Source organism: Anser anser, assembly GCF_964211835.1.
Source record: "Anser anser genome assembly, chromosome: 9".
In the NCBI taxonomy this organism is placed as follows: Eukaryota; Metazoa; Chordata; class Aves; order Anseriformes; family Anatidae; genus Anser; species Anser anser.
The window spans coordinates 16,441,951-16,464,580 of record NC_139729.1 but is presented as its reverse complement, the minus strand read 5'-3'; the positions used below and the strand labels follow the sequence as shown (position 1 = coordinate 16,464,580).

General features: G+C 50.5%; 1 protein-coding gene across 6 annotated transcripts in view; it reads left to right on the top strand.

Annotated features, from left to right (window-relative positions):
- LOC310904545 (IgGFc-binding protein-like) overlaps positions 1–22,630 on the top strand; it is a 62,482-nt gene that overhangs the window by 27,083 nt on the left and 12,769 nt on the right. For 5 of the 6 annotated variants that reach the window (XM_083849459.1, XM_083849458.1, XM_083849460.1 and 2 more), the window contains 39 exons: positions 329–615; positions 1,141–1,412; positions 2,258–2,407; positions 3,016–3,272; positions 3,376–3,460; positions 3,582–3,650; positions 3,764–4,005; positions 4,100–4,383; positions 4,493–4,770; positions 5,016–5,611; positions 5,827–6,391; positions 6,552–6,751; positions 6,853–7,233; positions 7,572–7,858; positions 8,384–8,655; positions 9,501–9,650; positions 10,259–10,515; positions 10,619–10,703; positions 10,825–10,893; positions 11,176–11,241; positions 11,700–11,786; positions 12,087–12,173; positions 12,473–12,553; positions 12,854–12,940; positions 13,241–13,327; positions 13,627–13,707; positions 14,008–14,094; positions 14,395–14,481; positions 14,781–14,861; positions 15,163–15,258; positions 16,356–16,603; positions 16,886–17,063; positions 17,962–18,070; positions 18,578–18,669; positions 19,299–19,475; positions 19,931–20,133; positions 20,416–20,560; positions 21,322–21,560; positions 22,227–22,391. In XM_083849459.1, the coding sequence (XP_083705585.1) occupies positions 329–615; positions 1,141–1,412; positions 2,258–2,407; positions 3,016–3,272; positions 3,376–3,460; positions 3,582–3,650; positions 3,764–4,005; positions 4,100–4,383; positions 4,493–4,770; positions 5,016–5,611; positions 5,827–6,391; positions 6,552–6,751; positions 6,853–7,233; positions 7,572–7,858; positions 8,384–8,655; positions 9,501–9,650; positions 10,259–10,515; positions 10,619–10,703; positions 10,825–10,893; positions 11,176–11,241; positions 11,700–11,786; positions 12,087–12,173; positions 12,473–12,553; positions 12,854–12,940; positions 13,241–13,327; positions 13,627–13,707; positions 14,008–14,094; positions 14,395–14,481; positions 14,781–14,861; positions 15,163–15,258; positions 16,356–16,603; positions 16,886–17,063; positions 17,962–18,070; positions 18,578–18,669; positions 19,299–19,475; positions 19,931–20,133; positions 20,416–20,560; positions 21,322–21,560; positions 22,227–22,391 (7,269 nt within the window). The remainder of the gene's footprint in view (positions 1–328; positions 616–1,140; positions 1,413–2,257; positions 2,408–3,015; positions 3,273–3,375; positions 3,461–3,581; positions 3,651–3,763; positions 4,006–4,099; positions 4,384–4,492; positions 4,771–5,015; positions 5,612–5,826; positions 6,392–6,551; positions 6,752–6,852; positions 7,234–7,571; positions 7,859–8,383; positions 8,656–9,500; positions 9,651–10,258; positions 10,516–10,618; positions 10,704–10,824; positions 10,894–11,175; positions 11,242–11,699; positions 11,787–12,086; positions 12,174–12,472; positions 12,554–12,853; positions 12,941–13,240; positions 13,328–13,626; positions 13,708–14,007; positions 14,095–14,394; positions 14,482–14,780; positions 14,862–15,162; positions 15,259–16,355; positions 16,604–16,885; positions 17,064–17,961; positions 18,071–18,577; positions 18,670–19,298; positions 19,476–19,930; positions 20,134–20,415; positions 20,561–21,321; positions 21,561–22,226; positions 22,392–22,630) is intronic. The other variant, XM_083849461.1, reaches the window with a different exon arrangement.

The window sequence follows — 22,630 nt, the reverse complement described above, 5'->3', positions numbered from 1 at the left end:
CTCACTTTTAGGCCTGGGAACACAGATATCCAAAGTACCATTAGTAGCACGGTTCCCCCAGAAGAGCTTGATGTTGCCTGAACCTGCTGGCGTGCTCACACGGGAGCACAGCGAGTCTCTGAGTGGGGCAGATAGGACTGCTGGCGCAGCAATAGAGTTTCTGCCTGCTGTCCCGAGCTTTCTGTGTGCTGTCCGTGGGGTAGCTGCTGTTCTCGTAGGGCTGGGCGCGGTTTCTCATGCCATCAGCGCTTGTGACTCGGTGGGCCCTGGCACCACCAGCGGAGGGCCCGTCTTTATGCTTGTGTCTCCCGCTCTCCTCCCTGTTCAGATCAACGGTGCTCTGGCCTCCCTGCCTGCTTCTCCAGCCCCAGGTGTGAACGTTTCCCTGAGTGGCTCCTACGTGCAAGTCTCTACCAAGCTGGGCCTGCAGGTGCAGTTCAACGGGGACCATGAGCTCCTTGTGAGGGTGTCCGAGAAGCACTGGGGCAAGCTGTGTGGGCTGTGTGGAACATACACCGGGAGACAAGAGGACGACTTCACACGACCCGATGGCGTCGTCGTGCCTCACATCAATGACTTTGGAGACAGCTGGAGGGTGCCGGATGACGAGTGGCCGTGAGTCCTTGTTGTGTCGCGTAGATGACGAGCAAAGGGGAGCATGAGAGAGGGGAGCTGTGAGCGGCCCGAGGAGGGAGGGTTGGTAGCGGCAGGCAAGGGGCGGGGGGCAGGAGGCAGTTGCGGGAAAGCGCGAGGGAGCGCATGGAGGCTCCACAGCAGCAGGCCCGTGGCCCTTGTGTCTCACCTCTGTGCTGCATCCACCCGTGGGATGTGCTGTCTGCAGCTGGATTCCAGACATGTGGCTGTTCCCCTTTGTCCTCAAGGCTGGCTTGCTAGTGGCAGTGCCCGGGCCACACCACACGGTCAGGGTGCGTGGTGCTGTCTCCCCGTAGGCGCTGTGCCCTGGGGCCCTCGGTGACCTCCATGCCGGGCCCTGTGTCCCACTCCACACACCGCATCTCGCTGCTCCTGACCTTGGAGAGGGTGGGCCAGGGCATGAGCATGGTGCTATTGCCAAGCTGGTGTGGTCACAGGTTCCTCAGCCATCTGCTTCTGTGTCTCTGATGTCTGTCTGCTTTGCAGGTGTGAGACAACCCCTGAACCATCTCCGCCCTGCTCCCCCTCTGCGGAGGAGGCAGCTAACAAGGAGTGTGCAATCCTCACGCAACCCAGTGGCCCGTTCCAGCCATGCCACGCAGTTCTGCCACCCGAGACGTACTTTGAGAGCTGTGTCTATGACCATTGTGCCACGGGTGGCAGCACGGAGCAGCTCTGCAATGCCCTGGGTGCCTATGCTGCAGCCTGTGCTGAGGCAGGTGTTGCTCTGGGAGACTGGAGTGATGGCACTGTCTGTGGTGAGTGTCCCATTTGGGTGTGTTTTCATGACTGAGCTGTGACGATCTCCCGCACAGATTCTGTGGGAACGAAAAGTCAGAGATAATGGGTGTTCTTTTCTTTTACATTCCTTGTCCTTAAGTCCTGCGGCTAAGGTTTAAGATCCTGGACCCTCTCATTGCCACAGGAAATCTGCTGGGTGTGCACAATACTTTCCAGACTTGCAGTCCGGGAAGGCTTGTCTTCTCTTCCAGAGGTGTCCTACCCATAATGTTCTTGTGTTCTTGACAGCATTGCTCGTCCTTAGTACGGAAGTGGCCTGTCCAGGGTGTAGTGTCATCAGCGTTTTGGCATTAGAAAGGCAGACGTTGCTTGAGGGATGTTGGGAGATGGCATCCCACTGCCCATCAAAGATGACTAAGACCTTACTGATGACTGTCCCTCTCTTACTTGAAGTGCTGCTTCACAGATGAGTCAGAATGGCCCTGAAGTTGTAGGAAATCATTGATAGTATCCAGCCCAAGACAGAGCCCCTGACCTTCTGGGAGGCATAGCAAGGTACCACCTGTAGAGGTGGAGAGAAGAAGGGGGAACCCAGAGAAGGGAGAGAGGAAGAAGCCTTCACCAATGAACACCGGGGAATGCCCGGGATGGGGACAATGTCTTGGGAGCAGCCTTGCTCCTCAGCCTGTCTGTCCTCGGGTTGCTCTCTACTACACCAGGATGCTGCCTACTTGCACTTGGGTGGCCATCCTCACCTGGCCATGAGCACGCCAGGGGTGTAGGTGTGCCCTGCAGGACACTGGGAAAAGGTGGCCCCACCCTTACTTTAGAAACTCTGCTTTCCTTTCTGCACCGTATCCAGCTCCCCCAACAGCCTGCAATTTCTCCTGCACATTTGACGTCGACTTCTGTGAGTGGGTCCAGGAGGAGTCCAGCAGCATCGACTGGATAAGACACAAGGGGCCAACACCATCGCCAGATACCGGCCCTTCCTTCGACCACACGACAGGAGGTAGGAGCAGCAGCCAGCTTGTGGCGGTCATTCAGGCCGAGGGGTGTCCTTAGGAAGATGGCAACAAACGTTTTCCAACAGCAAATACAGGCCGAATGTATCCTGGGTTTGATCCAGAGCCGTTTGTAGCAGTCTCCCCCAGGGCCAGAGCCTTCCTTTAGAAAGCTTTTCAGGCGTGGAATCAGTCTGTGGTACTGCCAGGACAGGCAAGGTTCTGTCGTGCAAGGGGAAAAGTAATGCAAAGCTTGATGGCAGACTGTCTTGGGGGAACAGGAACGGGTCTCTTCTAGGAGACACTGGCTTCTCCAGAAGCCAACGATGAGTGGGCCCCAAAGCTGCAGAGCCATGCTAGGGTGATGGCGGTGCTTCGGAGGTGATGCCATTGCCCTGCTCAAACCATAGAGCTGGCATGTCCTCTGGGAGCACGGTTTGTAGGTAGACTTGGGGCTGGGCGGTTGTGGCTAGTGAAGGAGCTCTCTTTGCTCTTCCCTCCTTTTGCCTGCCTTGAACTGCAGCAGGAGGTGCTCCCACGACTGTGCCTGGGTTGTCCCTGGGTGCTTTGTCTAGATTTGATGGTGTGCGACAGTGTGGCTGGCACTTTGTTTCAGACGGCTACTACATCTACCTGCATGGGAGCGACTATTACAAGTACTTGGTGTCTCAGCTGGTCAGTCCGGTGTGCAATTCAACGGGACCGCACTGCTTCCGCTTCTGGTACCACATGTACGGGGTGGCTGAAGAAATGGCCCTGCGGGTGTCCGTGACGAAGGACAAAGAACAAGTGCTGGTTTGGGAAAGAACTGGGAACCACGGGGACAGATGGCACTTGGGAGAGGTCACGGTGCACAGCACAGGAAACATGCAGGTAAGGGCAGAGGCTCTAACTGCCATCTGAGACAGAGTGTGCTTTGAAATGGCACACAATGTTTGTGGCTGGAGCTAATGCTGGAAACCATCCCTTCCCTTAGATTGTCCTCGAGGGACAATGGGGGGAAGATTTCCGCAGCGACGTGGCACTGGATGACCTGTCCATTGAAAAAGGATACTGCCCAGGTACCTCATCACCCGGCTTGGGAAAGGGCAGCTTGCTTGTCGGGGCAGTCAATGTAGTTTCTGCCGTGAAGAGGATCTGGTCAAGGGGATTGATTTGCATGTGCCATTGTGTCTCTCGTAGGCGATTTGACTACAACGCCTGTCCCCAGCACATCAGCGCCTGGGACACCAACACCCTCGCCAGGCTCAGGTGAGTGGAGCAGACGAGTCATGGGGCTGCAGCGCTCTGGGCAGGGTGGGCTGTGGAGAGGAGGTGGCAGGAGGTGCATCACTGAACGTTTCCTCTGGTCCTTCCTCTGCCAGGGACCTGTGTGGTGGAAGGAGACCCTCACTACCACACGTTTGACAACCAAATACACCACTTCATGGGCACCTGCACCTACACCCTGTCCAAGCTGTGTGAGAGCAACAGCTCGCTGCCCTACTTCAACGTGGAAGCGGCCAATGAGCACAGGGGAGGCAACACTCGCGTGTCCTACGTCCAGTACGTGGACATCGATGTGTATGGCCAGCGCATAAGGCTGGGGAAGGGCGGCGTGGTGACGGTAAGCGCAGGGGGGAGCAACGTCGGGGCTGTGTCAGGACAGAGAACGTTGCAAACGGGTTGCTCCAACTCTCTCTTGGTTTCTGTCCTTGCAGGTCAACGGAGTGGCAGAGGTGCTGCCCTGCACCCCATCGGCAGGCGTGCAGGTCTCGTCCAGCGGGTTCTACACTGTGGTCGCGACAGACTTTGGCTTGAGAGTGAAGTTTGATGGGAACCATCTGGTGGAGGTGACGCTTCCGAGCACCTTTGGGCAGAAGGTTTGTGGCATGTGTGGGAACTACAACGGGATGGCAGCAGACGATTTCCTGAACCCGGACGGGGTGCTGGAGCCAGACTCCACCAGCCTGGGTAACAGCTGGCAGGTGTCCAACGACAGCAGGTGCGTGTGGCCCCCGCGTAGGCCTGGGGACGCGTCGGGCAAGGGGAGGGGGAGGCACCAGGAGAAGCCCACAGATAACCCCGGGGCCCTTCTCCCTGCCTTTCCACAGCTGCTCAGCCGGACAGCCCGCCCCGCCAGCCTGTAGTGAGGCCGACAAGCAAGTCATTGCCAGCAGCCGCTTCTGCGGACTCCTCACTGACAGCAGCAGCCCGTTTCAGGTGTGCCACGCTGTGCTGAGTCCCAGCGGTTACTTTGACACCTGCCTTTACGACCTGTGTGAGCTGGGGCTGGATGGCGAGGCCCTGTGCAACAGCTTGCAGGCCTATGCGGATGCCTGCCAGGCGCTTGGTGTCAAGCTCCCTGCGTGGAGGAACGCAACATTCTGCCGTAAGTCAGAAGCAGGGAAGCACCCCGTTTCCCTGGGCCGGCTAGCCACCGTGGCAGGGAGCACCCTTTGTCTGTCAGATCCCCCTAGTGGTCCTTTCCCTGCAGAAGGCATCACGTGGGAGCAGCTGGTGGGAGCGGGGTGATGATGACAGTTGCCAAAACATGTGGTGGAGCCTGGCTACTTTGAGGGCATTCTGAGTGTAGGGTTACCGATGGTTTCACTGCTACTCCTTTTGCCTTGGCAGCCATCACCTGTCCAGCCAACAGTCACTACGAGCCCTGTGCTGCAGCCTGCCCTGCGACCTGTGTTGACCCTATGGCTCCCGTCACCTGCAGCCTGCCGTGCGTGGAGGGTTGTGTGTGCGACAGCGGGTACCTGCTCTACAACGACCGATGTGTGCCCAGCCAGCAGTGCGGGTGCTGGCACAATGGGCAGCACTACCCGGTGGGCTCGGAGTTCTGGACGGACAACACCTGCTCCACAAAGTGCATGTGTCCCGCACGGGGAGGCAAAGTCCAGTGCTCCAGCGCCTCATGCCCTGCGGGCCAGTACTGTGGTGTGCAGAATGGGAAACCCGAGTGCCTCGAACACTCCTACGGCATCTGCCACGTCCACGGTGACCCTCACTACGTTACCTTTGACAAGGTGACGCACGACTTCATGGGGAACTGCACCTACACGCTGGCCAAAGTGTGCTCCAACAGCTCCGTGCCCTACTTCAATGTTGAGGCAAAGAACGAGCATCGTGGCAACCCCCACGTGTCCTACGTGCGCGAAGTCCTGGTCGAGGTGTACGGAGAGCGCATTGCAATAGTCAAGCAGGAGAGGAGCCAAGTGCTGGTAAGGAGCTGGGCTGGCACAAGCACGGTGGGTCTGCAAGGCAGGGCTGGCTTTTCTTGGTAGGTTCTTGCATGTACTAGGGAAGAGGGGTCCGCAGAGTGCAGCAGACATATGGCCGGGCAAGCTGCAGGGGTGTCTGTGCGAGTGGGGCTCGTGGTCCCGTGGGGCTGAGTGCCCCAGAGAGACCACGGTCCATTGCGGTGCGTCTGCCCTAGGTGAACGATGTGCGCCGGACCTTGCCGGTGAGTGCAGCAGGAGGTGCCATCAGAGTGAGCACAAGCGGCCGCTACATCGTCCTGGAGACGGACTTCAACCTCAGAGTGTCCTACGACGCCGACCACTCGGTGGAGGTGAGGGTGCCCACCACCTACTCCAACCTGACCTGCGGCATGTGCGGGAACTTCAACAGCCGGCGAGAGGACGATTACATGATGCCCGACGGGCAGCAAGCCGCAGACTCCAATGCGCTGGGGGAGAGCTGGAAGGTGCCGGACGGTGACCCGTCTTGCGGTGTGCCCGTCCCCCCGGAACCCTGCAGTGCAGAAGAGGAGAAGCTCTACCAATCGGAGCAGTTCTGTGGCATACTGACTGCCGGACCAGGCTCTTTTGAGAGCTGCCATGCCGTGATCAACCCCCAGAGCTACTTTGAGACCTGCTCCTATGACCTTTGTGCCCTGAGTGGCAGCCAGGAGGTCCTGTGTGGTGCCCTGGAGGCCTATGCTGATGCGTGCCAGGCAGCCGGCGTGACTCTTCTCCCCTGGAGGAATGCCACCTTCTGCCGTGAGTACCTGCCTTGGATTTGCAGAGGAAAGCGGGCCTCTCCCTGTGCCCAGTTCCTCTGGCAAAGCACCGATCAACGATTCGTTGGTCTTCCCCTTCCCAGAAGGTAGCCCCTTACTGGCGGGCTTTGCAGGTCCTAACTGTCCCCTTCCCGTTGCAGCCCTGCGGTGCCCTGCCAACAGCTACTATGACCCTTGCATGACTGGCTGTCCTGCCACCTGCGTTGACCGACAAGCCCCGCAGAACTGCTCCAAGCCCTGCATGGAGGGCTGCGCGTGCACCTCTGGCTTCCTCCTCAGCGGAGACACCTGCGTGCCCGAGGCCAACTGTGGCTGCCTCTTTGAGGGCAACTACTACAGCGTGAGTGAAAACCCTGTTGTGGCTCGCTCCCCTCCCGAGGCACTGCTTTGCCTCTACTTCCCTGCCTGACGTGATGGGGCTCCGGGTTTCTCTGCCTGCAGGAAGGAGAGCACTTTGTGAACGAGAACTGCACGAGACAGTGCCGATGTGAAGCCAACGGCCAGATGGTTTGCTCTGTGTTGTCCTGTGGTGAGGAGGAGGTCTGCAAGATCCAGGACGGCCAGCGGGGCTGTTACCCGGCCAGCACAGCTCTCTGCCACATCTACGGCGACCCGCATTACAGCACCTTCGATGGGAAGCTTCACCACTTCCAGGGCTCCTGCAACTACACAGTGGTGACGGCCTGTGACAACTCCTCCCTCGGCTTCAGCGTCACCACGCGCAACGAACATCGGGGCAGCAAGAGCTGGACGGCTCTGAACTCGGTGGCACTGTCCGTGGAAGGCCTCCACATTGCACTGCGCAAGAACAAGGAAGTCTACGTAAGCGCCCCTCACTTTTAGGCCTGGGAACACAGATATCCAAAGTACCATTAGTAGCACGGTTCCCCCAGAAGAGCTTGATGTTGCCTGAACCTGCTGGCGTGCTCACACGAGAGCACAGCGAGTCTCTGAGTGGGGCAGATAGGACTGCTGGCGCAGCAACAGAGTTTCTGCCTGCTGTCCCGAGCTTTCTGTGTGCTGTCCGTGGGGTAGCTGCTGTTCTCGTAGGGCTGGGCGCGGTTTCTCATGCCATCAGCGCTTGTGACTCGGTGGGCCCTGGCACCACCAGCGGAGGGCCCGTCTTTATGCTTGTGTCTCCCGCTCTCCTCCCTGTTCAGATCAACGGTGCTCTGGCCTCCCTGCCTGCTTCTCCAGCCCCAGGTGTGAACGTTTCCCTGAGTGGCTCCTACGTGCAAGTCTCTACCAAGCTGGGCCTGCAGGTGCAGTTCAACGGGGACCATGAGCTCCTTGTGAGGGTGTCCGAGAAGCACTGGGGCAAGCTGTGTGGGCTGTGTGGAACATACACCGGGAGACAAGAGGACGACTTCACACGACCCGATGGCGTCGTCGTGCCTCACATCAATGACTTTGGAGACAGCTGGAGGGTGCCGGATGACGAGTGGCCGTGAGTCCTTGTTGTGTCGCGTAGATGACGAGCAAAGGGGAGCATGAGAGAGGGGAGCTGTGAGCGGCCCGAGGAGGGAGGGTTGGTAGCGGCAGGCAAGGGGCGGGGGGCAGGAGGCAGTTGCGGGAAAGCGCGAGGGAGCGCATGGAGGCTCCACAGCAGCAGGCCCGTGGCCCTTGTGTCTCACCTCTGTGCTGCATCCACCCGTGGGATGTGCTGTCTGCAGCTGGATTCCAGACATGTGGCTGTTCCCCTTTGTCCTCAAGGCTGGCTTGCTAGTGGCAGTGCCCGGGCCACACCACACGGTCAGGGTGCGTGGTGCTGTCTCCCCGTAGGCGCTGTGCCCTGGGGCCCTCGGTGACCTCCATGCCGGGCCCTGTGTCCCACTCCACACACCGCATCTCGCTGCTCCTGACCTTGGAGAGGGTGGGCCAGGGCATGAGCATGGTGCTATTGCCAAGCTGGTGTGGTCACAGGTTCCTCAGCCATCTGCTTCTGTGTCTCTGATGTCTGTCTGCTTTGCAGGTGTGAGACAACCCCTGAACCATCTCCGCCCTGCTCCCCCTCTGCGGAGGAGGCAGCTAACAAGGAGTGTGCAATCCTCACGCAACCCAGTGGCCCGTTCCAGCCATGCCACGCAGTTCTGCCACCCGAGACGTACTTTGAGAGCTGTGTCTATGACCATTGTGCCACGGGTGGCAGCACGGAGCAGCTCTGCAATGCCCTGGGTGCCTATGCTGCAGCCTGTGCTGAGGCAGGTGTTGCTCTGGGAGACTGGAGTGATGGCACTGTCTGTGGTGAGTGTCCCATTTGGGTGTGTTTTCATGACTGAGCTGTGACGATCTCCCGCACAGATTCTGTGGGAACGAAAAGTCAGAGATAATGGGTGTTCTTTTCTTTTACATTCCTTGTCCTTAAGTCCTGCGGCTAAGGTTTAAGATCCTGGACCCTCTCATTGCCACAGGAAATCTGCTGGGTGTGCACAATACTTTCCAGACTTGCAGTCCGGGAAGGCTTGTCTTCTCTTCCAGAGGTGTCCTACCCATAATGTTCTTGTGTTCTTGACAGCATTGCTCGTCCTTAGTACGGAAGTGGCCTGTCCAGGGTGTAGTGTCATCAGCGTTTTGGCATTAGAAAGGCAGACGTTGCTTGAGGGATGTTGGGAGATGGCATCCCACTGCCCATCAAAGATGACTAAGACCTTACTGATGACTGTCCCTCTCTTACTTGAAGTGCTGCTTCACAGATGAGTCAGAATGGCCCTGAAGTTGTAGGAAATCATTGATAGTATCCAGCCCAAGACAGAGCCCCTGACCTTCTGGGAGGCATAGCAAGGTACCACCTGTAGAGGTGGAGAGAAGAAGGGGGAACCCAGAGAAGGGAGAGAGGAAGAAGTCTTCACCAATGAACACCGGGGAATGCCCGGGATGGGGACAATGTCTTGGGAGCAGCCTTGCTCCTCAGCCTGTCTGTCCTCGGGTTGCTCTCTACTACACCAGGATGCTGCCTACTTGCACTTGGGTGGCCATCCTCACCTGGCCATGAGCACGCCAGGGGTGTAGGTGTGCCCTGCAGGACACTGGGAAAAGGTGGCCCCACCCTTACTTTAGAAACTCTGCTTTCCTTTCTGCACCGTATCCAGCTCCCCCAACAGCCTGCAATTTCTCCTGCACATTTGACGTCGACTTCTGTGAGTGGGTCCAGGAGGAGTCCAGCAGCATCGACTGGATAAGACACAAGGGGCCAACACCATCGCCAGATACCGGCCCTTCCTTCGACCACACGACAGGAGGTAGGAGCAGCAGCCAGCTTGTGGCGGTCATTCAGGCCGAGGGGTGTCCTTAGGAAGATGGCAACAAACGTTTTCCAACAGCAAATACAGGCCGAATGTATCCTGGGTTTGATCCAGAGCCGTTTGTAGCAGTCTCCCCCAGGGCCAGAGCCTTCCTTTAGGAAGCTTTTCAGGCGTGGAATCAGTCTGTGGTACTGCCAGGACAGGCAAGGTTCTGTCGTGCAAGGGGAAAAGTAATGCAAAGCTTGATGGCAGACTGTCTTGGGGGAACAGGAACGGGTCTCTTCTAGGAGACACTGGCTTCTCCAGAAGCCAACGATGAGTGGGCCCCAAAGCTGCAGAGCCATGCTAGGGTGATGGCGGTGCTTCGGAGGTGATGCCATTGCCCTGCTCAAACCATAGAGCTGGCATGTCCTCTGGGAGCACGGTTTGTAGGTAGACTTGGGGCTGGGCGGTTGTGGCTAGTGAAGGAGCTCTCTTTGCTCTTCCCTCCTTTTGCCTGCCTTGAACTGCAGCAGGAGGTGCTCCCACGACTGTGCCTGGGTTGTCCCTGGGTGCTTTGTCTAGATTTGATGGTGTGCGACAGTGTGGCTGGCACTTTGTTTCAGACGGCTACTACATCTACCTGCATGGGAGCGACTATTACAAGTACTTGGTGTCTCAGCTGGTCAGTCCGGTGTGCAATTCAACGGGACCGCACTGCTTCCGCTTCTGGTACCACATGTACGGGGTGGCTGAAGAAATGGCCCTGCGGGTGTCCGTGACGAAGGACAAAGAACAAGTGCTGGTTTGGGAAAGAACTGGGAACCACGGGGACAGATGGCACTTGGGAGAGGTCACGGTGCACAGCACAGGAAACATGCAGGTAAGGGCAGAGGCTCTAACTGCCATCTGAGACAGAGTGTGCTTTGAAATGGCACACAATGTTTGTGGCTGGAGCTAATGCTGGAAACCATCCCTTCCCTTAGATTGTCCTCGAGGGACAATGGGGGGAAGATTTCCGCAGCGACGTGGCACTGGATGACCTGTCCATTGAAAAAGGATACTGCCCAGGTACCTCATCACCCGGCTTGGGAAAGGGCAGCTTGCTTGTCGGGGCAGTCAATGTAGTTTCTGCCGTGAAGAGGATCTGGTCAAGGGGATTGATTTGCATGTGCCATTGTGTCTCTCGTAGGCGATTTGACTACAACGCCTGTCCCCAGCACATCAGCGCCTGGGACACCAACACCCTCGCCAGGCTCAGGTGAGTGGAGCAGACGAGTCATGGGGCTGCAGCGCTCTGGGCAGGGTGGGCTGTGGAGAGGAGGTGGCAAAGGTGCCTAACTGCACAGTGCACTGGGTCTGACTTGAATGGAAGTACCTTCTTGTGGGGAGACTCTTTTTGACAGTGATACAAAGTCATTCTTGCCGTACACACAGTTTTCCATAGTGTTTGTATAATTGGGAAGGGTGGAGGAGCTGCCTGAAAGAAATCCTCATTCTGAAAAGCAGCTTCTATACCTCCATCTTGTTCTACATCCAACAGGTCCTACTACCTTGCCAGATATTACTACACAGCCTCCCCGGACAACAAAACCTGGAGGAAACACAGGTATGGTTGTCCCCTGTTCATCTTTTCTACAAGCTGTGGTAAGCACGGGGCTAGAGTACTTAACTTGGTAGGCCGTTCTAAAGCATACCAGGGATGCAGGCATGCCATATGGGACACTAGGAAAAGATCATGGCCAGCAAGAAAAAGACTAGCAAGGAGCTCAGGAACTGTCACCTGTGCCAATCTCCTACTGCCTGAGGCAACACTACTGTTTGCTTCCTTTGAGGTCCATAAACAGGGGCTAGAAAAACTGTAGTAAAGGGGCTGTGCTTCTTTTTACCACCCAGCTATGCTGGTGGGAGAGCACTCGAGAGGTGTGAGTTTTTCCGAAAAGCCACTGTGTGATTGCAGCTGTAGGCTTGTCTTGTCCTGGTGTTGGGGTGTTTGGGCAGGGTGGAGCAGCAGCCTGGAACAAAACTCCCGTGCTGATGCACATCTCCTCTAATTCTCTCTTGCAGTGGCTCCATCAACCCCCAAACCTGGGACCCCCTTGCCAGTCACCACAACACAGCCTCCACACACGTCAACTCCCACACCAAGCTCAGGTACTGTCACATTCTTGGCCCTACTCCCACTGCCTGTGGCAACTCTAACATTTGCTTTCTTTGCGGCCAGTGGCCAGGGGTTGGTGGAAAGTCTGTAGTAAAGGGACTGTGCATCTTGTTTACCACCCAGCTATGCAGGTGGAGAGAACTTGAGAGGTGCAAGTTTTTCAGAAGACTCACTGTGTGATTGCAGCTGTGGGCTTCTCTTGTCATGGTGTTGGGGTGTTTGGGCAGGGTGGAGCAGCTGCCTGGAACAAAACTCCTGTATTGATGTAGACCTCCTCTAATTTTCTCTTGCAGTGGCTCCATCAACCCCCAAACCTGGGACCCCCTTGCCAGTCACCACAACGCAACCTCCACACACATCAACGCTCACTCCGAGCTCAGGTACTATCATGTTCCATGTCCAGCATCTACTGCCGGTGGCAACTGTACCGTTTGCTTTCATTGAGGCCAATAGCTAGGGGATGGTGGAAAGGCTCTAGTAAAGGGGCTGTGCTCTTTGTTTACACCCCAGCTATGCTGGTGGGAGAACACTCGTGAGGTGCAAGTTTTTCAGAAGACTCACTGTGATTGCAGCTGTGGGCTTCTCTCATCATGGTGTTGGGGTGTTTGGGCGCAGTTGACCAGCTGCCTGGAACTAACCTCTCATGTTGATGCACATCTCCTCTAATTCTCTCTTGCAGTGGCTCCATCAACACCTAGGACCCCCTTGCCAGTCACCACAACGCAACATCCACAAACGTCAACATCCACTCCGAGCTCAGGTAGTGTCATGATCTGGGCCAATCTCCTACTGCCTGAGGCAACACTACTGTTTGCTTTCATTGAGGCCAATAGCCAGGGGCTGATGGAAAAAGTATGGTAAAGTGGATGTGCTTCTTGTTTACCACCCAGCTATGCAGGTGGAGAGCACTCGAGAGGTGCAAGTTTTTCAGAAGACTCACTGTGTGATTGCAGCTGTGGGCTTCTCTTGTCCTGGTGTTGGGGTGTTTGGGCAGGGTGGAGCAGCAGCCTGGAACAAAACTCCCGTGCTGATGCACATCTCCTCTAATTCTCTCTTGCAGTGGCTCCATCAACCCCCAAACCTGGGACCTCCTTGCCAGTCACCACAACACAGCCTCCACACACGTCAACTCCCACACCAAGCTCAGGTACTGTCACATTCTTGGCCCTACTCCCACTGCCTGTGGCAACTCTAACATTTGCTTTCTTTGCGGCCAGTGGCCAGGGGTTGGTGGAAAGTCTGTAGTAAAGGGACTGTGCATCTTGTTTACCACCCAGCTATGCAGGTGGAGAGAACTTGAGAGGTGCAAGTTTTTCAGAAGACTCACTGTGTGATTGCAGCTGTGGGCTTCTCTTGTCATGGTGTTGGGGTGTTTGGGCAGGGTGGAGCAGCTGCCTGGAACAAAACTCCTGTATTGATGTAGACCTCCTCTAATTTTCTCTTGCAGTGGCTCCATCAACCCCCAAACCTGGGACCCCCTTGCCAGTCACCACAACGCAACCTCCACACACATCAACGCTCACTCCGAGCTCAGGTACTATCATGTTCCATGTCCAGCATCTACTGCCGGTGGCAACTGTACCGTTTGCTTTCATTGAGGCCAATAGCTAGGGGATGGTGGAAAGGCTCTAGTAAAGGGGCTGTGCTCTTTGTTTACACCCCAGCTACGCTGGTGGGAGAACACTCGTGAGGTGCAAGTTTTTCAGAAGACTCACTGTGATTGCAGCTGTGGGCTTCTCTCATCATGGTGTTGGGGTGTTTGGGCGCAGTTGACCAGCTGCCTGGAACTAACCTCTCATGTTGATGCACATCTCCTCTAATTCTCTCTTGCAGTGGCTCCATCAACACCTAGGACCCCCTTGCCAGTCACCACAACGCAACATCCACACACGTCAACATCCACTCCGAGCTCAGGTAGTGTCATGATCTGGGCCAATCTCCTACTGCCTGAGGCAACACTACTGTTTGCTTTCATTGAGGCCAATAGCCAGGGGCTGATGGAAAAAGTATGGTAAAGTGGATGTGCTTCTTGTTTACCACCCAGCTATGCAGGTGGAGAGCACTCGAGAGGTGCAAGTTTTTCAGAAGACTCACTGTGTGATTGCAGCTGTGGGCTTCTCTTGTCCTGGTGTTGGGGTGTTTGGGCAGGGTGGAGCAGCAGCCTGGAACAAAACTCCCGTGCTGATGCACATCTCCTCTAATTCTCTCTTGCAGTGGCTCCATCAACCCCCAAACCTGGGACCCCCTTGCCAGTCACCACAACACAGCCTCCACACACGTCAACTCCCACACCAAGCTCAGGTACTGTCACATTCTTGGCCCTACTCCCACTGCCTGTGGCAACTCTAACATTTGCTTTCTTTGCGGCCAGTGGCCAGGGGTTGGTGGAAAGTCTGTAGTAAAGGGACTGTGCATCTTGTTTACCACCCAGCTATGCAGGTGGAGAGAACTTGAGAGGTGCAAGTTTTTCAGAAGACTCACTGTGTGATTGCAGCTGTGGGCTTCTCTTGTCATGGTGTTGGGGTGTTTGGGCAGGGTGGAGCAGCTGCCTGGAACAAAACTCCTGTATTGATGTAGACCTCCTCTAATTTTCTCTTGCAGTGGCTCCATCAACCCCCAAACCTGGGACCCCCTTGCCAGTCACCACAACGCAACCTCCACACACATCAACGCTCACTCCGAGCTCAGGTACTATCATGTTCCATGTCCAGCATCTACTGCCGGTGGCAACTGTACCGTTTGCTTTCATTGAGGCCAATAGCTAGGGGATGGTGGAAAGGCTCTAGTAAAGGGGCTGTGCTCTTTGTTTACACCCCAGCTACGCTGGTGGGAGAACACTCGTGAGGTGCAAGTTTTTCAGAAGACTCACTGTGATTGCAGCTGTGGGCTTCTCTCATCATGGTGTTGGGGTGTTTGGGCGCAGTTGACCAGCTGCCTGGAACTAACCTCTCATGTTGATGCACATCTCCTCTAATTCTCTCTTGCAGTGGCTCCATCAACACCTAGGACCCCCTTGCCAGTCACCACAACGCAACATCCACACACGTCAACATCCACTCCGAGCTCAGGTACTATCATGATCTGGGCCAATCTCCTACTGCCTGAGGCAACACTACTGTTTGCTTTCATTGAGGCCCGTGGCCAGGGGTTGGTGGAAAGTCTGTAGTAAAGGGACTGTGCATCTTGTTTACCACCCAGCTATGCTGGTGGGAGAGCACTCGAGTGGTGCAAGTCTTTCAGAAGACTTGCTGTGTGATTGCTTCTGTGGGCTTCTCTTGTCATGGTGTTGGGGTGTTTGGGCAGGGTGGAGCAGCTGCCTGGAACAAAACTCCCGTGCTGATGCACACCTTCTCTAATTCTCTCTTGCAGTGGCTCCATCAACCCCCAAACCTGGGACCCCCTTGCCAGTCACCACAACACAGCCTGCACACACTCCATCACCACCAAGACCTACACCAAGTTCAGGTATAGTGTTTCTTGTTTAAACATCTGTTATCTCCAGTTTCTATACTGTCCATTTGCTTGAAGGCCCAGTGGCAAGTGTACTTTGTCTCCTGTAACTGGCCTTAGATTCTGCTTGTGTCACGGTCGAGTGCTGATGTTATTTCTGAAATGTCACTTTGGAACCACTGCTTTGGCACCCTGTTGCCGTCATGCAGGGTGTTCTATTAAGCATGAACCAGCTGTTTGGAATGAAACTCCCATGCTGACATAGATCTCTCACTCTCTCTTGTGGTAGGCCCAATTACCCCAAGACCCACAGTTTCCTTGCCAGACACCACAACACAGCCTTCACATACAACAGCACCATCCACACTCCAGCCAAGCTCGGGTATTGTTGTTTTCAGTACCCGTCTCTTATTTCCTGCTTTAACTGTTCAGTTTTCTTACCTCAGTTCTCACAGCCAAGTGAATTTTAATAATGGAAGGTCAGAGCTTTCCCTTGCATCATGCTGTCTGAGTGGTCAGACAGTTGTTCAGTGCAGAGTCTATATGTCACTATGGAAACCTTGCTCCAGATCCCATTTGAGGTAGCTTCAGGGATTTTAGTATCAGTAGACCAGCTGCTTGGTATAACTATTCTATATACCCTTTATTGCCATGTGTGTAAATATTTTAATTAACATTTTCTGTATCAAGTTTTCAACTGTTATATATATGGTTTTGCTTGTAGTATTTTGAAATTTAATTTAACTTCTAAGTCTAGCTTTTATTTTGGATATAATCCAATTATATGGTGCTGGAAAAGGCAGAGTCATTGTGGTAATTTTAATTTTATTACTTAGAAAATACACTAAAATGTCAATAAAGATAAATATAAACTGCTTCCTTCCTCCAGTTTTAGGCACTAAACAGAATCAGGGTGACTTTCAGTTAAAGTAGAATGGTGTTTTCTCCTGTGGAAAGTTTGCATGCCTCTTTTGCACTCTGTTCTTGACTGATTCCACCACTATTACATCTAAGCAGTAATTATGAAATAAAATAAAATGTATGATGGGAACAAAGTTACTGCAGCGGTCAGAGCAGAGATTCAAATGGAACTATTCTGTCTTTCTTCCTAGGCCATGCCTCCTGCAGTGCCTCTGGAGATCCACATTATAACACTTTTGATCACAGAATTCATCATTTCATGGGAAATTGCACTTACACCCTCTCCAAAGTGTGCAACGTTTCTCAGAGGATTCCATATTTTGATGTGTCCACAACAAATGAGCACAGAGGAGCCAATACCAAAGTCTCTTATGTGAAATCAGTGCAAGTGGAAGTCTATGGCAATCAGATTTCTATGCTGAAAAACAAGAAAGTGAATGTAAGAAAATACTTGTTTAAAAGGCAATATTTTTCAACTGACATACAGATAATGACTTTTTTTTCTGATTGTAGAGTTCATAGAGATTTTTCTATTTTTTTCATTTGTTAAATATACCTCTTATAATGAGATTTCAAAAAAAAAATGCTCATATGAAATATTATTTAATTGCTTCCTGTTCTCCTTGTGCACAAGATCATATTGTCCACTAAACTCTTCTACCTGCTGGTATTTGTAGGAGTTCTAGCAGCAGTACGTTAACTTTTACAACTTGCTTTACAGGTGAATGGCAGGAGAATGAACCTGCCCATATTTATTGAAAGGAAGATCAGTATTCAAAGTAGTGGTGGATATGTTCTCTTGGAAACTGACTTTGGACTGTGGGTGAGATACGATGGAAATCACTATGCAGAAGTCTCTGTGCCCTCTGATTACAGTGGTCTGCTCTGTGGCCTGTGTGGTAAGTCACAGGCTTAGTCGCTTCTTAGTGAGTTGTATAGACTCATGATTACTCGAACTTTTTCCTTAGCATGTCATAATTACTCTACACAAACCTAGTCCTTATCAAAGGGACTAGAATTTACAGCAGAGAGGAAAAGTTGCAAAAGTTTTTCAGTTTCTATCAACTGTTATAAAATTCCTGGTAATATGTTATCTGTCTGGAATGCTGTGAGGTATAACTACAAATAACATTTTTAGCCAGATTAAAAAAAAAAAAAACAACAACAACAAAAAAACACTTTAATTCTACAGTGTATATTTGTAAGAGTAAATATTTGCATGCATCTACTCAAGAATTCTACAAGTACATTTTTCTGTTACTTACATTCTGATGATAATGCCTGAACCTGAGCAGATATAGTTGGAACAACATTCTGAAATCTGGATGACTACATGAAACATACTTCAGGATGGAAATGGGATTGTAGAAATTGCATGAGTAGCTTATGTTAGGAGTTTCTGATTATTCTTTGATCTGGATCATCTGAAATTTCCTAGTTCGAGTCTCTCTGTTTCAGTGTTTTGCACTTTCAATTCAGAAACCTATCTAAGGATGTAATGGTGCAAATGACACCATTTGAATTTTAGTCCACCAATATTAGAGATTTATTTTTTTTAACTAAGCAGTTCTTTCTGGTATACAATTTGATCTAAGTCTCTGAAAGCCAGCCCTTATCAGTGGTCAAAGTCTAAAACACAAGTGAGCTCTTCTTATGTTGGCCAGTATAAATTGATGTTGCATATATACTCTCACTAGTTCATTGCAGTGTATTTTACAGCCTGAAACCTAGCTTTGTTCTACCTAGGTGTTAAATTCATGTATCCCATAAATCTTTTTTTTTTTTTTATCCTCTCAGGCAATTTCAATGGTGATCCAAATGATGACAACATAAAGCCCAACGGTGACGTTGCAAGTAGTTCCAATGAACTTGGAGAAAGCTGGCTTGTGCCTGAGAATAACACCATGTATGTAATGGAATCCAAGCACGTTTGCTAATCAAACTCTATAAAATCAAATATCTATCCACTTGCTGGCGTTGTCATCCAGTACCATTTTGCATCTTCCAACTGCTGGTTAGAAGTAGGGAGCTCCCCCTTCACATTGAACAGGGAATGAGAAGAGGGCTTGTATCCTTTAAGCCTTTTTTTTTTTTTTCCAAAGAACTGTGTGCTGAGTAGGGGTGGGGACTGGGGGTGGGGGATTTCAGTTCAGTTCTCTGGAAATCATTAGCTGATTGTATCCCATAGCTCCTTTTTCACTTAAGAATAAATCTTTAATTAGCCCAAATGGCATTGAAAAGGGATTCCATTCAGAGATGGGCTTTACATCAACCTTTCAAAGAAGCTGGATAAAAATCTTGTGACGGTAACAAAATACACCCTGTTGTGCAGTGTTATCATGTGTCAATCTTCCACCATAGATCTAATAGTAAGAGATGTAAATAAACACTTTATTTTGTTTGCTTTCCCCAGTTGCTCCAGTGGGATAGAAGAAAAATGCAATGCTGATCTGGAGAATGACGCAAAGAAGAACACTGCATGTGGCATGATCACAGACCCAAAAGGTATTCTGTTTGTAGCCCACTTTGAGCCATGTGATGGGGCACTTTTACTTGTGATGTCTGCTCTCTTTTGCCCATTGTTCTGAGCTCATACTGGAAACATATAAAACCTCCAATTCTGGTGGCCAAAATAAAATTCATAGGTCAAGATATGTCAACTATTCAGACAGTACCAAGGAGTCCTTGAAAATTTTCTGGGAATGTTCACAGGGAGTCATAGCTGTTCTTTGATTCATAGTGACTTTCATTCTGCTTTCTAAATGAAATAGTTCAGAGGGCACTGTCATTTCGTGTAGTACAGATACTTTATCTGAAATTCTGTAGATGTTCCCTGCATTGGAGATCCCCTGCAATTGTCTAGAATTAGTGGCTTGCCTAGCCAGGAACTCCTATTTTTTGTAAACTATGTTGTGTCAATCCTGCAGAAACAAGAGACAAGAAACAAGCCTGATACAGAGAGCCAAGTTTCATTGCATGTGCTCAGTTTCAAGGGTTGGTTTAACTTACTAAACAGACAAAGTCAGGCTGGAGCACTCAATATTTTTGCCAAGACAGAACATAGATGGTGGTGGTGATGAATTCCTCACTTTTTTTTTTTCTGTCCTTCTACATATCTTTCTTAATTTACACAGGACTCTTCAAGGATTGCCACACCAAAGTGCCTCCAGAAAATTTCTTTGAAAGCTGTGTTTATGACATGTGTTTCACTGGAGGACAGGAAACATCCTTATGCTATGGACTGCAGGCCTATGCCGAGTCATGTAACAATGCTGGAATATGTATAGAGTGGAGAAATGCTACTCTTTGCCGTGAGTGTTGTGATTTACAAATATTTATTCTAGATTTAACTTCAAAAATATGCACATTCTCCTCTACCTTTCATGTATGTTATTTCATTTTATGTAATGCTTTGAGTATAGTCTATCTTTTGTCATGTCCTGGGCCTGCTTCAGCTTACATACTATTCCAGTATTAATATAATTCACTAATTTGCATGAACTTTTGGATACATTTGGGTCTAATCCTTCAAGCTTTAATAATTTCCTATTTGTGACTTGGAAAGGTTTGATTATATATATATATATACAGGTAGGTGTATCTTGTGTGAGCTTCTGCACTGGGAGAATAACTGTTGCTTTGCTCTACTGAAAACCACCATCCTCAATGCAAATACAGCTGATATTTCCAAGGCTCCATAAACAAGTGCTCATTGACATCTTTCAAGATCCTTTCAAGCGATCTTATTTTTTCCTTTTGTCTTTAGCAATGTCCTGTCCTGGAGGCAGCATCTACAAGAGCTGTGGTACCAGGTGTCCCTCTACTTGTGTGAGCACTTCAACCGTCACTTCTTGTAGTTCCTTACCAGTGGAAGGTTGCTTCTGTAAGGAAGGCTATGTTCTGAGTGGAGACACGTGCGTGCCAGAAAGCAGCTGTGGCTGTGTTGATGAAAAAAACCAGTACCACCAGGCAAGTTACTCCAGACATTTTTTAAAGAAAGAATTGAAAGAACAGGGTATCTCAATTGTTATCACTGTGAGGAAAAAATAAATATATATTAATAACACTAGCACAATTATTATTTACCCTGTTAATAATAGCAAAATAGATTCACTTTGAGAGCCTTCTTGATCAGTGAGCTGTGTGATCATATATATCACACACATTCAAATGCTAGTAATTTGATTGTCTTTTATGATATTACCTGCCTATTTATCTTGTAGTATATAGTTCTACATTTTTTTCCCTCAGCTGGGTGAAAGCTGGTTCAACAGTTATCCCTGCAATGAACGCTGCACCTGCAATGCTAAAAACAAAATTGTATGCTCACCCTGGGAGTGTGGAGTACGAGAGGAATGCAGTGTCAAGGATGGCGTGCTGGGTTGTCATTCCAACGGTAAGTCCTCCCAGAAAATTCTGAGAGTCTGTGTCAATTCCATAATCAGATCTGTCTGCTCCCCCTAGCTTTCTCATAAATATCTTTTCATGTGTGGTGGCAAAGATAGTTTCAACTAACTGCTGCCAGTGGTAAGAGACAAAAAGACATGATGATCTGTCTTGCAATCACAGATCCTCTTCAGCTGTAATTTATGTCAGCAAAAATTGATGCTGCTCAAAAGCTTGTAAGGTCACTTGGGTTCTTTTTGTCTTGATAATACAAATTAAAATCCCAAATCACCAGTGCTGTGAGTTCTAAATTTAGGAGTAATTGAAAAGAACTTCTATTTCTGAGAGCCTGTGTGTTGGCAAGTTCTTTAAATATCTAGATATATAGATGCATATTTATTTACATTTATATTTATACTTATATTTGCACAAATAATTAAGTGGTTTTTTATTGCTACATAGGAAAGCTCTGGATTACTCTTAACCACCATGCATCGTAGCTACAACAGCATATGGAAACAGATAAAGAGGTGTTTTTGCTGCAATGTTGCCAGTTTATACATAATTTACGAACTAAATTTAGGAGACACTTTCTGGAAAATTTTCATTTCCAAATAATTGCCATTGTCATGAACCTGAAATACCTCTACAAAAGTTTCTCCACATAATAATAATCAGGATTAGGTTGCTGTGCTAATGCAAATGTCTTTCATCAGTTGCGTCCATGGGGAAATCCAGTCCAAAGTCCTTAGATAATTTTTTCACTTTCAGGCCAAGCAACGTGTCAGGTAGCAGGAGATCCCCATTATTTCACTTTTGATGGATTGATGTACACCTTTGTGGGTACCTGCACCTACACCTTGGTTGAGGTCGTCAGCGAGAGTGTCAACAATATAACCATCCTTGGCAAGAATGAAGACCGAGGGCTACGAGGGGCCACATACCTGAAGGAAGTCTACATAGATCTGTATGGTGTACGAATCACCCTTCAGAAAAGCAAAGGAATCCTGGTAGGTGGTAGTACTCTTTATACCGGCAAGAAGTATCTTAAAATTAGCTCACTACAGCAGCTGTAGGAAAAAGGACTTCTGTGTTTCATAAGGAACACGTATGCATATCCTTAATCCTTACAGGCAACTCCATTATCTTGATGTTGTGGGGAAATACAATTTCTGACTGTTCCCAAGGCTTCCGTTCTGGGTTTACTGTTCTATTGGCTATGTCTTGGGGATGGAGCCCAGAGCCTCCAGAGCTGAGAACTGTCACCTGAACTAAAGAACAGCCCTCTCCGTTTCAATACCTGTCATCAACCCAATCACCTATAGCTAGCTGACGTGAGCAGAGGAAAATACAGCTGTGCCATATTGGTCTGGAATAGCACTGGGGATACATGGCAGTACTAAAAGCAGGGAATCCTCCCTATGGGAGGGTAAGAGCTTGCTCAGTACCACAGATCTTTTCAGCTCCCTGTTAAAGGCACAGGCTATGAGTCATGCCCAGCTCACCTCAGCTAAAAAGCTGATTTCTGCAACCCATAGTTGGCATGTGCAATAGTGGAAATGTAAAGGATCTAAAACTGTCACAGAGTCATCTTCAGCACTCCAACGAATATAGATTGTGAACAGAAAAACTTTCATGGAAGAATGTCCACACTGACAAATGATTTATGTCTCCAGTTAAACAATGAGAGAGTCTACACTCCAGTGGAGAACAGGCTGCGGGGCGTGTCCATTGGAAATGTTGGCAAATACATAGTAGTGGAAACTGACTTTGGTGTGGTAGTGAAATATGATGGCGATCACTATCTGGAAATCACCCTCCCACAATCTTACTTCTCAAAGGTAAGATTTACTGTGTAAACATACTGGCGCTCTTTCAGAACTGCTGCTTTGGTTATTTAATTTTCATTTGCTTTCTTCCTTCCTGTATTTTGCTTTTGCATCTTTCTTTGTAGCTGTATTAACACACTTTTCTTCTACTATTTTTTTTCTCTTCGCAACGATTTCCATGTATTTTAAAGGAGTACTTGAACAAGATGACACAGCTAGGGGAATACATCCAGTTTAAAGAATTAAATGGC